At 40.8% G+C, this 16,736-nt stretch overlaps 1 protein-coding gene across 4 annotated transcripts in view; it reads right to left on the reverse strand.

The window, feature by feature from the left end:
* Positions 1–392: 392 nt before the first annotated feature.
* LOC108886603 (arf-GAP with Rho-GAP domain, ANK repeat and PH domain-containing protein 1) overlaps positions 393–16,736 on the reverse strand; it is a 48,956-nt gene continuing 32,612 nt past the window's right edge. For 3 of the 4 annotated variants that reach the window (XM_018681562.2, XM_018681561.2, XM_018681565.2), the window contains 18 exons: positions 16,549–16,651; positions 15,554–15,746; positions 15,364–15,409; positions 15,021–15,184; positions 13,293–13,505; positions 12,512–12,617; positions 12,271–12,418; positions 11,479–11,562; positions 10,997–11,074; positions 10,701–10,818; positions 9,821–9,934; positions 9,569–9,714; positions 9,384–9,466; positions 8,639–8,698; positions 6,520–6,583; positions 5,989–6,147; positions 4,181–4,218; positions 393–3,207 (listed from right to left, as the gene is read on the reverse strand). In XM_018681562.2, the coding sequence (XP_018537078.1) occupies positions 4,198–4,218; positions 5,989–6,147; positions 6,520–6,583; positions 8,639–8,698; positions 9,384–9,466; positions 9,569–9,714; positions 9,821–9,934; positions 10,701–10,818; positions 10,997–11,074; positions 11,479–11,562; positions 12,271–12,418; positions 12,512–12,617; positions 13,293–13,505; positions 15,021–15,184; positions 15,364–15,409; positions 15,554–15,746; positions 16,549–16,651 (1,900 nt within the window). In that variant the 3' untranslated portion in view covers positions 393–3,207; positions 4,181–4,197. The remainder of the gene's footprint in view (positions 3,208–4,180; positions 4,219–5,988; positions 6,148–6,519; positions 6,584–8,638; positions 8,699–9,383; positions 9,467–9,568; positions 9,715–9,820; positions 9,935–10,700; positions 10,819–10,996; positions 11,075–11,478; positions 11,563–12,270; positions 12,419–12,511; positions 12,618–13,292; positions 13,506–15,020; positions 15,185–15,363; positions 15,410–15,553; positions 15,747–16,548; positions 16,652–16,736) is intronic. The other variant, XM_051065428.1, reaches the window with a different exon arrangement.

A 16,736-nucleotide genomic window follows, 5' to 3' on the forward strand; every position in this document is an offset into this window, starting at 1 on the left:
CTGTACCCCACCCACACACATACACGCTCTTGACATTTTTCCTTGAAGCACATCTATGGGCCTCCATTTTATAGCTGTAGTGTACCATAACATTGTCATGAAACCCGCAGGCCTTGCAAAAGTTTCTGTCCCTATGCATTTGCATTTACAGTATACGTACATGTGTAAATGTGTTGTGTACGTGTTTATAGTCCAGCTTGGCTTGTCACACTTACCCTGTGGGGCAGATTAGAGTTTGACTGTGTGTGTGTGTATGTGTGTGTTTGTGCATTCATTTCATAAAAGCACCGAAGAAAAACAAGTGGATTACCATGAGGGCAAGGCAGAGCTGGAGGGCATCAACATTTTGGAAAAACACATTTTCTGAGAGTGAAAGACACAACAAACACACATAGACACAACTAGCAGACTGTGTTTATTAGAGTTTCAGAGATGCAAAAATCAGTAAAATGCAGTGACAGAATAAGAAAAGAGAAACAGAGAGAAAGAATATACACTGCATATATAAAGTATTCAACACCTTCTGTTGGACATTCATACTTTACTGTTTTAAAACACTGAAACAGCTGTGACGTACTGAGGATGTTTTTAGTTTGATCAAGTTAAAAAGATCTCTACAAACTAAACTTAACTTCCCATAAAAACAAAACAGTGAGTCAGCTGAAAAGTACCATTCAGGAGAGAGACGCATAAAAAGAACTAAATTACCCTTACAGGTGCTGTAATATCCATCCCATCATAAAACAAAGGAGAGAAAATGCCACAGCAGGTGTTAATTTGCTTAGAACAACTGACAACAGTTGTAGAGGAGGCCTACAGGTACTGCATGATGGGAGACAAGGTGCACACAACAACTGCTTCACTTTAGGGTTGTTCACGACTCACAACTTTTGCCAGAAGGCAAGTGGGTGTCCAAAAAAACAGAGTGGAATAAGATGGGAAGTTGAGCTTTTTGCCAATTATACTAAAAGTTATAATAGTCATAAACCACACAGGCCGCACATCACCATCCCCAAAGTGAGACCTGGTGGTGTCAGTGTCATGTTATGTGGATGTTTCTCTGCACCCGGCCCTGAAAGGCTCCTGAAGGTCAAACTAACGCGGCAGATCAGACAGATCTTACAATCAGGATCTTGTGACAGGACATTAAAAGCTGCTCACTCACAGTATCCATGCAACCTGAGAGCTTATTGACTTGAAAGGGGGTGAAAACTAACACAAACAATTATCATGTTTAAGTATGGTGTCTGATTTTGATCAATTTGTAGATATCTGCTTTCATTTCTTTTGATGATGTCACAAAAGACTCCTTATAGCACATCAATGTTATAAAACAATAAAACACAAAGAGGTACATGGCGGGTTGATACTCTCTATAGGCACTGTTGATTCCTGCTGAGGCACCAAACAACACATACACACACTCTCTTACACACACACACACACACACACACACACACACACACACACACACACACACACACACACACACACACACACAGTACTGTATATATATTTTCACAGGTACTGTGTTTAAAGGTGTTTAAACTAACATTTAGCTGAACATCATGGTGCCTCACCAGTAACAGGTTCTACAGTGCCGCATCCAGCGTTCTCTGCTGTCCAAATAAATAAAATATCTTTACAACAAGGAAAACCTACAGGTGGCAACAACACTACAAAGTAGTGAGGGATGGTTGATGTTCAACTGTAAGGAAATTGTTGAGAGGTTAATCCTTTAGACAAAATATATATACAAGTTCAAACCAAAGTACAAAGACTCACAGAATAATGATTATGCACTTTTGTTTGTTTTTTTGTACTCACAGCCTTTTTAGTGGAACCTCTGTGTCCTATTTTAAGATGTAGATGAACAAACTATGAAAGTACACTGTTGCAAAGATTCTATGCCATTTATAAAAGTTCTGTCTATTCCAATATGGGTAATTAATGATCTTAATCTTGATAAATACTGCTGGTTAACAACAGAACTGCCCGTGTGCTGTACACAGCCTCTTAGCAGTGTTTTAGAGAAGGACCTACACAGAGGAGGCAGTGCTGAGGACTGTGTGAGGACACAAGAGAGAGCACTGGGACAGACAAAACTACCGATCAGGCCAGGGCAAAAATATCACTTTGAATGAGTAAACATGGTTTGAAATGTGACCTACATAAGGTGCACCGAGTTTATTTGAAAACAGAATAAGGGACAATAATAAATCAAGTACTTCTCTTATTTTATCTCAAATTCCAACTATTTTTGCCCTTGTCTGTGACTTTCTTCTTTTAATCTTAAGAAAAAGTAATGTTTGTTTTTTTCTCCAGCACATCTCTCCTCTCTCGTCCTTCACTTCCCAAAAGACACAATTTGATACAAAACCTGTTTCACAAACACACATACTGTATATTCACTCATAGTGTATGCACACTGCTGCACATATACAGACAACTTGACACAAGCACATGCGACTCTGACAGAGGCTTTGCACAATGCTGGCAAATGTCCTGTGGTGTAACAGACATTGATCTGTCAACTGTCATTTCTCAGCTTACTTTCAGTCCCAGTCTTGGTCCCTATGGAACAAATTCCAGTGAGACCAATCAAAAATCAGGTCTCAGTCTCCTATGACACCAGCTTTGCTTATAATAGCAATTATTCTGTGTTGAATTGCAGGATTATCCCAACAATTCATTGAGCAATAGAAAAGAAAGAGAGCTATAAACACACATTAGAAGTCTGATTCAGCTACAACTGCACGTCAATAAACATCTGCTTTCTATAAAAAAAAGAGAATAACCTGACTAAGGTTTTTGCTCAGCATGTCTTTCATGCCTCTGTCCCATAATACAATGCAGTGATTGAGCCACATGCCACTGACCAAAAGAAACGGTGCAACATTGGGTATATTGCTCCACATTGAGTAGCAAGTGATTTGGGATCACGGGTGATTGTAGTCCATCTTTCATTTTAATGCCACAGCTCCCAGCTCCCAGAGTCAGGTAAGATTCTTCTGCAGGGAAACCAGTGTAGGTTATATTTTACATGTGATCCTGGTGTCTGTATAGTTTTTGGTCCAGTTTGTATTTGACAGTGTTAGGCCATAATCCAGATACAGTATGAGTGTCCATCACTCTGGTCTGCAGAGCCACAGACTGATGGTGCAATTGGGATGTTCAGAGATCATCTGCTGAGGCCAACAGTCCGCCCTTCAAAGAACAAACATCCAGACAGATGGTCATTCAAATCAATGTTGTCAACTCTCTTTTCATAAATATTTTTCTGTGTTGTAATCTATTACAGCAGACTGAAACTACTTAGTGAAACAAACATGCAGCTTTTTATCTTTTTCACCCTAAAATCAGTTTTGTAGCATTCTCAAAGACCCCTGGGAGATCAGGCTTAAAATTTATCATCCAGACTACAAATGTCTTCGCCGCCATGGCAACCAGATATGAGGCTGCTGTCATGATGTGGACTCAATAAGCAGCGGTCAAGAGAGCAGATAAATGGCATATACACAGTCTGACAAACAACAGATCAGCTCATCGTATGTGACTCTTAGTGAAACCTTGTATTATATAAACATCTTATTCACTATTAGGGCTGCATCTACTGATTGTTTTTATTACCTAAAAATTCCCCTGGGTCAAAGGAAACATCTTTAAATTGCTTACTTTCTCAGACCAACAATACAAAACCCCAAGCAGCACATCCTCATGTTTGAGAGGCTGGAGACAGAATTAATTTGGAATTCTTGCTTGATAAATAACTTAAACAAATTATCAAAAATTATTTTCTGTTAAACCACTAATTGACTAATCGTTTCAACACTATAATATCTGCAGAGTCATTAGCTACAGTCAGAGCCACAGTAAGATTTAAATGCCTGTCAGCATGAAAACTCTGGCTTCATGAGAAAAAAATGTTACTTAATCATGTCATTACTGGATTCGTATTACAAAAGTTCACCATCTTTTAACAGCTGTAGATATTATAGTGACGTGAAAAATGTTGTCATAAAGAGAAAATAACTGCGACGGAGTAAATTCTGATCCACTGTAATGCACTCACATTCACAAGTACTTGTTTTATCTCACAGACTATGGCTGACATATGAATTGTGTAATCTGAAAATAGTCCATAATCTGTGAAATTAATCTGAGTGTGACACTGTCTTACCTTTCTTGCAGCGACCATTATCGAACATCTCTAAAGAGCTGAAAGATAAATAATAGAGAGTTTATGACAGAGAAGGAGATGGACAGATGGAGAGACTGGGAGGTGTAGACACTGAGAAACACAGGGAGGTGAAGACAGGGATGGACTGAAGACAGAAGGGAAATAGAGAAGAAGAGTTAAGTGTGAAGAAGAAGAAGTGTGTTTGAGTGTGAGAGAAAAAAAGGAAACAGAGAGAACAAGAGAGAAAGAGAGAGAACATGTACTGTACTGTAGATTCAGTGGTATTAACATTCAAAAGTCGTAGCAAACATCATTGGATTCACCTTGAGAGTTTATAAACAGGACCAGTCAACCATCTCGTGCAGATACACACATACACACACTCAAGAGCAGGTCTTTCGTGAGCTGTCAGTGAGCGTAAAGCAGACACAGACACACACACACACACTCTGACACACATGGTCAGTGTACCATATTTACCGTATTTGCTCTTTCACTTCACGTTGAGAATTGGACATATCAATATGGAGTGAATCTCTCTCCTCCACCCACACACCCCTGCAAACATCCTGCATAAATCAAGCTTCTGCTGCTGTCCCATCACCAAAGCAATCACACCTCCTCTCACACTCCCAACAAAATTTTTTATCAAGTCAATGCACTGAACGGGAGAGAATCAATAGAAAATATCTGGAAGGCAACAACACAGAAACCCTGGAATCGTGCTATTGCCAGTGGAAGTGACAGCAGACTGAGTTGAATTCTTATGTGCTGCTGCAGTCTGTGGCAGACTAATGAGAGGTATGTGATGGCAACAAACAGCAGGAGGAGACAACTGCATCATCAGATTGTGGACATTTGGTCCCACAGCACTGAGACTGAGTGCAGAGTGAATTATTTTGGATGGCTGCACTCAATTTTTCTATGAAAATAAGAGAACATATGGAGAGGGTGATATTGATGTTGTTGAACAGGTCTGGTTTAGAGTTAGTGTGTTTCAAATATGGTCCAACAAACCAACAGTGATGATGTTTGTGAAATTCGTGCCAAGGAAACAACTCTGAGAGCTGATGTGGCAGCAGTGCTGCGAAACACAGTGTTAACCATAGTTTGCCTGCAGGCATGAGCTCACCTCAGATATGTTATTTTTTGTTTCTGTTGTTTCCTTGGCGTTTGAAGCCAGCTTTGGCAGAGCATCACCAGAATAACTCTTGTTGTAATTCTGTTTTGTTAGTTCTCAGTCCAAAAATGCAATATGAAGATGCTGTTGTCTACTCCTCTTCACATCGTCTGGATTCTTAAACATTTTTAGACCCCAAAACAAAAAGTAATTTATTCTCTTGTCCTGGGATCCAGGCCCCTGACAACACACACGTGTTTCACAAGGAGGAGACCCGTATTCTATTTTTGGTCAAAACCCACAGTTTAAGAACCCAGATCCTGTCATGATGATTAAATCATGGATGAATCATAGAGCAGAGATTATTGATCCTGCACAGGTGCAACCCCCAACTTATGTCCTCTTTTTGGCAGGAAATGAACAATAAAAAGAAAATATTTCAGAGGACTGACGCAGAACTTCTCATGCACCATCTTATGTCTGAGATACTCTGAATGGAAACCACATGTAAATACATGTTACACAACCTGCATAAGATGGGTGCAAGTTTATTCTGCTCTTCCATGAGGATCACGGTTGAGGGTCTGGACCACCTGCTCAGCATGAATGTCTCTGATTAGCCCACAGCTTTAGACTGAGCTGCCTGGCTTGTCCTAGATTAGTCCCAGTGATTGGTAAATTGACTCACAGCAAGCGGGTCTTGGCTGAAAGCTGCTACGCTGTTCCGCATCTCATTCTCACTGCCACGAAGCGGTATCAGTGACACGTTACCGTGACGTGTATCTGGCAACACGCGGCTCACTCGTGTCTGCTGGAGTCCATCCTGAGGCCACACGTTGCCGTCGTACTTTAATGAGGAGTGGATATGGACAGAGGAAAAGATGGAGAGAGGGAGCCAGATGAGACTTTATAGTAAGTATCAGCAGATTTAGGCAAAGATTTTACTGTTCTTTCCCCTGGTGACAAATTACACAATAGAATTTAACTCATCTGGTTGAGGTATACCACATCAAATGGTGCTGTGTTACTAATAATGCTAAAGACCACTACTAGAACTACTGGATCATTGTCTGGTTTTTTAAAGATTATTAACCAGTGGAATGACAATTTTGAATTATCATTCAGTAGCAGAGTTACAGCATGCCCATAAATTATGTATATTAAAGATCAATTCATTGTTATTATGTGTGTATGTGAGAGAGAGAGAGAGAGATCGCACCTGGATACTGAGAAAAGTAGCGTACCACTCCCTCATTTCTGACTGGGTGTCACAGCAGAGATACCTGCAAATTAATAGAGGATGATAAAATGAAGGAGACAGCGTGATAAAAATCAGGATGTGGTGTGTGTGTGTGTGTGTGTGTGTGTGTTTGTGGTCTTGGGACAGAAGAAGGCAAAGAGGCACAGAAGCATTTGGAGACAAAGGGAAATTTAGAAAAAAGACCCAGAAGAAGGAGAGAGAGGTAGTCAAAGAGATTAACTGAAATTGACATACTCTCTCCTATGGCGCCCGGTGGTAGCGCCACAAGCGTAAACACTGAGTGTGATTCCAACAAAGAGAAAACACTGATTAGGACCTTTGGTGTTCAACTTGTGTCCCTGTCCACAAAAAGTGTGTTTTGTTTAATCTCTGTAATGTCTGTGCGTGTGTGTGCATATTTCATGCCACTCAGGTTGCCGTTACACAGCCCCCTGAGTCATCAGCCACGCTATGGTGCTGAATAAATAAGCTTTATTTATAATCATTGTGAGCACAGATTTAGACTACGAAAATTATGCAAGAGCTCTCCACCGAGACACAACAAAACACTGATACAGACTTTAGAACAAAACAGTATACAATATCCAATGTACAATAAATTTAGCTACAGTCAGGAGAGTTGGCACACATGCTAACACACCTCACGCACACACACACAGAGCTCCTCCCTCTCCCTAGTTTGCATCATTAGGGTGAACAGAGCTCATTAGTTCTTGTTGGGATTCAAACGAGAACAGTCACTTTATTCTAGCATGCATACCTAGAGTATAGTACATATTAATCTCCTACAATACATTTACTTTCTACGCCATTAACTGGACCTCTAATATAGACCATCATCAACTGCAGAAGAATAAAAGCTACTAATTTATCATCATGGATTTCCATGAAGTCACAGAATTAAAATTTACATAATGTTCTGAAAATTTATCAGTATTCCCGTAAGCTAAAGAACAGTGACTGCAAGAGGGTGCTGATAAAACAGTGCAACAAAAAGTGAAAATTAATAAGCATTAAGAGTTTTGATGGAACAGAAGTAATAACAGGATAAAAGTATCAAGGGCAGGTGGGTAAGCAAGATTGGGAGGGAGAAGTTCAGCACAGCATCTGCCACACGGGATCTCATCATTTAATTTTTTCCATATTTTCACTTTCTTTCTCATCTCTAACCACTCTTCCTCTCATTAAGTTTTCTTTTACTTGCAGTAAATGCAAAATTCCTGACTTAGTATACAAGCTCTCCCCTTCAGCATGACAGTTTGCCCCTCTTCCTCCCACTTTCTCACCCTTTTTTCTTTATCTTTCTTCCACACTCCCTCCCCACTTTCTTTGCTTCCTCTTCTCAGGTGTGTTTTTTGCTGTGAGGGACGTGACAATGGAGCATAACCAAGACATGATACTGCCTACAGCGTGACGAGAACAGCACTCCCATTATAACTGTGCTGATGTGTACTGCTGTTGACAGTGTTAGAGTCCACTGTAACATGAGCACACGGTCACACACAGAGCATGCACATGGATTTACGCACATCCACAGTCTAGGGATGTATATGTGAACAGACCCAGAATAGAATAGAAGCATGGTTACAGGGGTACTTGTGTGTGTTTCCCTCCTGGGTGGAGTCGACCTTTCATATGCCTCCACCTCCGAACTCTCACGCAGGGATCTGACCTGTTTTTTCTGCCTACAGAGAAACTGCCAGTTTTCTCTGACATTGGTCATGTTTACCTGCACATCACAAACATGATTACATTGCCACTTAGGGAAAAATGCCAGTCCCTGCGCAATATATGGACAGCAAACGCCAGAATAGCTGAATAAGTTTGCACTGAGGGCTGCATTCTGCTGCAGAGAGATATAAATTTACAGTGGTGTTGTAGTATAGTACGATGCTTTAATTACATATTCTTCAGTTCTATTCACCATATTGGTTAAGCAGGTAACTGAAGTGCAGAGCTTGTAGGAACTGACAATATGAGCAGGACCGGCCTGAGCTGTGAGTGCTCTGGGCTGACAGCCATGTACCCTATATAAAAGATGTACATTCTGTACATACACCACTGAGCAGCTACTCACCACTGCTGTTTCTCTGGTCTCTCTTGTTTCTTACTCTCATACACCACTGTCAGTCCCCAGCTAGAAACAGACAGAGACAGAAAGATTAAATTAGTTCAATGTCCCAGTGGTTGTGATTCTTGGGCTCAGTCTTCCCCCTAGTGGTCACTCTCTTTACAAGCCTTATTGAGCCATTTCAGATAAGGCAAATATTTAAATGTATCTAAAATTAGAAAATAAATTATCCAAAGGTAGCCATTAATTATTCCTTTAAATTATTGAAGATCAAGTGGTGTATAGAATTGGCTCTCAATCTGTTTTAAAGTGAAAAAAAGACAGCTGTATGAAAATGTTGAAGCCCATTAAAAATACATGAACTTTCATGAAGTTTGTAAATTTATTCTCTTGATAAAAGTGCTTTTGACTTTTTCTGGCACTCATTTACATTATTCAACCCACTGATTAAAGTATATTTGCTCCTACATATATATATATATATGGCTTGCCACCATTACCAGTGGCTTTATACATTCACAGACAAAGCTGGTCACACTGCTAAAAGCTTAAGAGACATTGAGATTTTTTTAAATATAAATTTAAATGTAAAAGTGTATATCCTCAGTATTCACAGACACAAGGATGAGAATACTTTACAGAGTCTTGGTACAGTGCCAAGCTCTAACCTGTCAGAGCAGGTCATCTACCTGTTGCTGGAAGATCCATGTACCTGACATAACTGTGCGTACACTTGATGTACAATACTCACCATGTGGGAGGACGGAGCTTTTTCTTGATACCTAGGTAAACCCTTAGATTCTTCACTGGCCAATCACGTTCTGGACGGTTACTCTGACAGTCAGAGGGAGAAGGAACAGAGTGAAAAAGTCTGTGACAGACTACAAAACCAAAAACAGAGAAAGTGAAAAAGTTTGCCTGTCGGTCAAATCTTACTCTGACTTCCTTGTACATTCTGAGCGAGCTGGAATTGAGGATGAAATATCGGTCATGGAAACTTCCAGAGGTCAGTCCAAGTCCCAGGATGCTTCGCTCTTCTCTGAATTTCATCATCCCATGTTTGGATACGTCCACTTTACTGGCTGGAGAATGAGAACGAATAAGAGATTAATAAAAAATGAAGTTATGTGGAAGATGAACACCAAGACAGAAAAAACTTTTTTGGCAAATGTGTGTGTGTGTCTTTACTCAGGTAGACGATCATCGCCTCCATAGCGAGGTGTTTCTTAATGAGCAGGTGGGAGTCAGTGCCAAAGGAGTGAAGGATGGGTAAGACTCGCTCCTGATAGTGCAGTGGACGTTCTGTGGGAAGCACGGTGAGCACAGGGTGATGTAACAGAATCTGAAGTAACCTCAAAACATTTCCTCACATGATCTAGAAGAAGATGAGCTCCTGACAGCATGATTGACAAGGTGCAATATTTTTGGTAAACACAAAAATATTTTTGTTTTTATACTTTAAGAAAGAATAGGAAGAAGATTTGGTTTACAATAATGTCTCTTTACATCCTTGAAGAGACAGAATTCCCTCCAGCTCTTCCCATCACGCTTGTCTTTCTAATTTCACTTCCTTTTCACAGTATCATTCCTCCATCTCTTCCTGTTGGCTGGTTTTCTGACCAGTGATGGGAAATCTGCCAATTCAGTTGAGTGTTACTGGCATTTGATAAGCCACATACCGGCCTCCCAGTGGGGAACCAGATGGCCCACATACAGGCTCAAAACAAACCGTGGCCCACAGTTACAACGCTGAGAATGATCTTTTTGCCTCTGGAGTTTGTGTGTCACATTGGTTCAGGCTGCAGGTTGAATGGAGAGCACTTCACAGGCTTTGTGTCATTGTTTTTGTTTTGCTATGGGCCTTTTCATCTTTCATGTTAATTTGACACAGCTTGTACTGTATTTGGTCACATGAACCCATGTTGCTTTCCAAACCAAAGGAGCTATAAATACAGACTAAAAAGAATAAAATGGTACTAATATTATGTAAGTAGGTAATATTCATAATCTGCATCAAAACAAAACACAAAAACCCAGGAATTATCAAGTACTTCTCCTTCTGTCTTACCCATTTCCTCCTTGTCGCTGACTTCCCAGCAGCTCCAGTACTCTCTATCTTTAACTGCAATGTTACGCCGGTCAAGAACCTCACATGTCAGCTCTGCTGCTGTCATAGAACCTGGGATCTGAGGAGAGAAGTAACACAGTTGCCCCAGAGTTTTTCCTTCCTCAGCAGAAGGTCAAAGTGTGACCAGTGTGACAAAGAAAGTGGCTACATTAGTATGCAGCCACTTTCTTTGTGGCATGTATTGTATACCACACAAGAGACAAACTGGAAAATAATACTGTCTGTCACCAGGTCACCTTAACATGTTGCTCTGCTGTTTCCTTCTTTTCCTCCAGGTACACTGTGCAGATGAAATGCCCTCCAGGTTCAGTACTCTGAAGTGACCAGGACACATAAACACACACACAGAAAAAGTCAGACTGCACCAGCATCAGGATAACAAATAACAGCATGCATAGATAAACAACTACAGCATACACGTGCATAAACCTAAGCATGCACACAACACCGACATACAGCTAATGAGAAGCTAATTGCAAACACAGCTTTATATGTAAATTTAACTTAATGCATTATGATTTCAAATGGTGAACTTACTGATGTCATACATTGACATAAATTAGCACAGTGAACAACAATGAAACAAATCATGTGAGGTATGAATAACATGAGCCACACAGTTATTCAAAATACCTACAGAGGGGCAGATTAGGTCAAAAAATTGGTAAGATCACTAGAGTAATACATTTGTGTGCGTGTGTGCGTGTGTATGACTCACAGGAAACTTTGTGTTGAGTTTCTCTCGGACTTGGATGATAACAGTGATCTCTTCTAGCTGCTTCTTTAGCTGCTGCTCATCCACCTGTAAACAAAGTATGCAGCCATTCATCCATACACACACAAACAATGAGTCAGTCAACAGCTGACATAACACTTTAATTATAGCATCATGCCAGTCTTTAGATCTCAATCTGAAATCTCCACAGGCACTTCAGATCTCCTTGTTGCTACTAAACCAGCAGGAAATCAGAGCTTCATGTTAAGGTAATGCCACTAACACGAGGCTGTATTTTAATCTCCTCAAAACAAAGCACAGTTGGAGATTGTCTTTCAGGAGAAGTAAATTTTGACAATGACTGCTGGGATTTCATTCTAAGCTCATCAGAGGAAATACCATCATCATGCATTTTCCTTCCTCCCTCCCTAATGTTCGTCTTATTTTCCCATCTCCCTTTCTGATGACTGATTGTCAGGAAACAAACAAAAAGTGCTGTGAGAACATAATCTTATTACTACACGATTTAAAAAAATGACACTAGATAACATATAAAATAGGAAATAAAATAGGAGTGACTGAAATCTGTTCCTGAAAGTTGCATTTTTGGAGCCAATACAAGATGCCAGGTTCTCTGACTTCTCAACCTTTTAGAGGTGTGCAGTCTGTGTTGTGTTTGCCATTTCCTGATCTCACAGCTTCAAATAAATGACTCAATTTAGAGAACAAAAATATGACTTGACATTGACTTGACTTGACTTCACTTGACTGTTTATAGTGAACAGTGAGTCTGACCTCAAAGATGAGCGTGTAGTGCTGTATGAGGTCCTCTATGGCTCGGCCAGCAGTGTAGTCCTTCCCATCTGTCTGGAACAGTGTAGGACCGAACACTATGGCCAAGTTATGGAGGTTCATCTGGTTCAGCTCAGAAAAACGCTGCACGCTGAGACACGTGGAGAAAACACACACATGGGAATGTGCACAGAGGCATAAACAGAGATACAATTGGATTTTAATGTTTGTGTGCACTCCTCACCAATAGAGGTGGTTGATAAGGGCTTGTAGTGTAGCCTTGTTGACACGAGGCAGTCTGTTCAACAGCATCTGGTACTGGGAGATTTTCTTACTTTCATCCTGAATGGCTGGAAAAGAGAGGAAGGAAAAGATTTCCTTTGAATACACAGCAAATATAAAAAGAAGCTAGATCAGAGAGAGTGTCAGGAAGTATAGAAAGGGAAAGAGGGAAAGCACAGGATGAGAGTAGAAGAGAGAGAAAGTGATGGAGGAGAAATGATCAGTGAAAAGGGTGATGGAGATATACAAATATAGACAAAAACAGTGAGGGAGATAGAAGGAAAAAAGAGACAGAGAGTGAGATTCAAAGCTAAAAGTGACAAACTCCTGATAAACATTTCCTGTAGTGCTCTGACATAAAGGCCATATTTGCATGTGAGCTGAACAGCAACAACATGACACCTGACACACAGCTGCAGCATGCCAAGCTGGCAAATGAAATCATTCAAATTATATTTTCAGTGTATTTTCAGTAGTAAAACCCCAGTTTGATGGAATTTTTTGAGGAGAAAAGACCCTTTCCACAGTTATTCCCCCCTTTATGTCACACCAATACACCATTAGTCTGTTGGGACTACTGAGTAGAAAAAAGTTCCTAAACTGTTAAAACCATTCTGTTGTATTCAGGTGGCAGCAGACATCTTAGCAACAAACACAGTAAGTCCAAACCTCATAAAATAAATAGCTATATACCACTAGGTGTAAGTGGAAAAAATTATTACAATCTTGCATGTGCATGTTACCAGCTGTGCTGAGCCAGGTCCTGGCATCCTCTGACGTGAACAGTCCTTCTTCTAACTCCCTGAAGAATCGCTTGAGAGTGTTGGAGACGTCGTCCACCTGGTGCTCTCCTTCCCTCAGACGAACACTGCGGGCATCCTGCCGAAATCTCTCGCACAGTGCTGCCACACGCGAATTCACACCGCTCTTACGGTAAATTCCCTCAGATGTTAAGCCTAGACAAACACATTAACAAGAATACACAATGTAATGTTACAAACACAGGCAAAATACAGTAATTTCTATGACTCTTACAAAAGACATACTGTAATACCATATGATTCTGGATCAATAATCCATATTAATACCAAATTAGAGACTGTTATTCATCAGCAGCCAACTGCTAGAAGCAAAATATGGGCAAACAGCAAAACATCTGCTGTGACATTATCAATCGGTGGCAAGAGAAGGGCAACAACATGCATGAAAGATTTAACCAAACAGAGAGCAGTGTTGGTATTTATTGTAATTTATTGTTAAATTACCATCTATATATTCCAAGTGGCCTGGGTGTGAATCACTGCTTAAATGACTCTGTGAACGTTATGTCCACTAGAGGGCTTCTGGTCACTAAAAAAACATTCTTGCTTGTTTTCTTTTCTCTTGTTCTTCTGCTAGCTGCTTTCGGTGGCAGTGTGTCATGATTAAAAGCCTGTTTCAACCAGAAGTTAAATTTCTCAAGTCAGACCTGATTACAATGTAGTTTCATTATGACAGACTTTGACCATTTATCAGGGCCATAAATCCCAGATCATGGGTTTACAGTGCTTCATATGCATCAAGTGTGTAATTTGTCCAAGGTTTGAAAAACCCTGCTCTTGGTCGCTATATAAAGGATGATTACATCAGACGCTGTGTCATGGTAAATGACCACTACCAGTACATGGAGGCGAGAACAAGGACAGTTCTGCCCTGGTTTCCCAGAAAACTGTCCAAAGAGATTAACATTCCCAGCAGCAAAGTTGAGGATATCACCATAATGAAGACTCCCACACACATAGACACATAGACACATAGACACACACACACACACACACACACACACACACACACACACACACACACACACACACACACACAGCCCTATACACCCTAGCACATACATGACAAGTGCATACAGTAAATGGGGGGAAATGAGGGAGTGAGAGAAGGAAAAGAGAGGAAAAGATCAAAGGGAGAGGACAGGGGTTGACAGAAAGAAAAAAGAAAACTAGTCAGAGTGAAAATCGGCAGGTCAGCTGGTGGAGGGTGGGTGGAAGACAAAGAATGAGGAGTCAGGGATGAAGAAGAGAATACAAAAGACAGGGAAAGAAAAGCATCAAGGGGGAGCGAGGGGAGAAATGGAGGTGGAACAGAGTTGTTTTGTTGACTTGCGGTGCGTTGGTCTTACTCAGAGCCAGAACTCCTGCTATTATAGTCACATGAGGACACACAAACACTGCGTGCCAAGTGTGCACACACAGCAAAGGCTAAAAAGGTCACAACTGTGTACAGCAATGTAGAGAGTATAAAGCTGCTCCTGTGATGTGAATGCAGGTATATATGTGAGGCAGAGATAAGGAGCACGACCTCATGAATATATAAATGCATGTGTGCCTGTGTATGTTAACACAGTGTGAGATGGGGCAAATGCTGTGACTCTTTAAATGCGTTTGTTTCACTGTCTGTGTACATCTCTGCGTGGCTCTCACCACACTGAGTGATGTAGCCGATGCAGCTGTGAACGATGACAGGTATGTCTGTCTCTGTGAGCTGCTGCTGGCTCAGCGTGTCTCCTCCACTCCCTGCTGCCGTCTGGATGGCCGCACACCAGCCAGCAAAATCCAACTTCCTCTCTCCCTCTATGTACAGAGTTCTGGGAACACAGAGACAGAGATAGTTAAAGAGTCAACAATGACAATCAACAAGTGGAGAAGAGACAGAGGAGGAGCAGAGGAATATGTGAGAAGAAAATTATCTATTCTATTCTAGATGTTTTACATTTAAATGTTATGTAAAAAATAAACAGGATCTGAAATTATTCTTTCCTCTTACCTGCCTTTCTCCACCAGAACCAGCACTTCATTGTCTTGTTGGATGGCTGTAAAAGACAAATACATTGCATGGTGGTTCAAATTACTGTATTTCATATATAGAGTGTGTACAGATTACATTACGTATGCATGCAGTAAAAGTGCTGTTTGTGTGTGTATCCATGTATTTGTGTTTACATGTTTTCACTCACAGAGTTCATTCAGTTTGCGGAGATGGATCTCCTCCCCCTTGCTGTCATTCAGGTAGGCATGGAGTGTGGAGCCCACCAGCGCAAACCAACCAACCTTGGATGTTTGCAGGTTCAAGCCGTCTTTACACTTCAGCCGCCCAATCCGCTCAAAACCCAACCTCAGCAAAGGTTCAGCAGAGGCTGGGATAAAGCTCTACATATAAAAGGCAAACATTGTGGCACATTATTAATTATTTCCCTTCTCTTTTGATGATGATTTTACCACTGTATCACTGAAATCCTCCTCAAAAACCAATGCTAATTTAATTCTTAGAAGAAAGGTTCTGCTCAATCCTTCTTTGGCAGGCGGACTGCTAGAAACGTGGAGTGAGTGGTGTGGTCAGTAACTCCAACAAATTCATCTCTGAGTCAGGTCACAGTGTCTTTGTGGCCAGACATGCAGGAGCCATGGATGCCCTGAACATCTTGGTGTTCATATTTCTTGTGATGCTAAATTAAACAGAAACAGCCAATAACTGTAATTTGACTTTATCCAGCCAGTCCTGGACAGAGGCAATCCATCGCTGCATGACCTTGTGAGAAACTATGACACATCTAGTGTTTTTTTTTTTCAATAATAACAGAATTTTGAGTACACACACTTTGCTGCATCTATTTGAGTATGAAATGATACTGCAATTTGAAGCAGAGGGTCAAAATAACTGCTTCATTTCACACCATCACACCACATACAATTATCTTAGCTGTAAAGAGTGCTGTTCTGTAAGAAAATAGGGAGACACAGGACACAAGTCAGCAGTAGCTATCTCAGTTCTGACCACTAGACAGCTTTTCACAGCTTAGCATAGCTAGAACTGCAAACCTTCCACTTAACAGAGCTCCCCAATTTCAAGACAAAAAATTAAACTGCATCAACACCTCGAAGGTGCACCTGAGGAGAGAGAAGGAAAATTTGCACTTGTGGTTCTAGACCTCAGTGTGTATTTGGTACTTACCTTGGCAAGAGACTTGACCCATTCTTTGTGGCTGTCCCCATCATCAGTGCCAAACAGATAGAGACGCTCTGACTCAGAATAGAGTTCAAAGGTGTTCTCATACCTATAGAAAAAGAGGTTAGGAGGAGGACAGCAGTACTAAAAACGGGAGGGAAAGGAAGAGAAAAAAGCTACTTTGTGTCCAAAAA

This window comes from Lates calcarifer, linkage group LG21, assembly GCF_001640805.2.
Source record: "Lates calcarifer isolate ASB-BC8 linkage group LG21, TLL_Latcal_v3, whole genome shotgun sequence".
NCBI lineage: Eukaryota > Metazoa > Chordata > Actinopteri > Centropomidae > Lates > Lates calcarifer.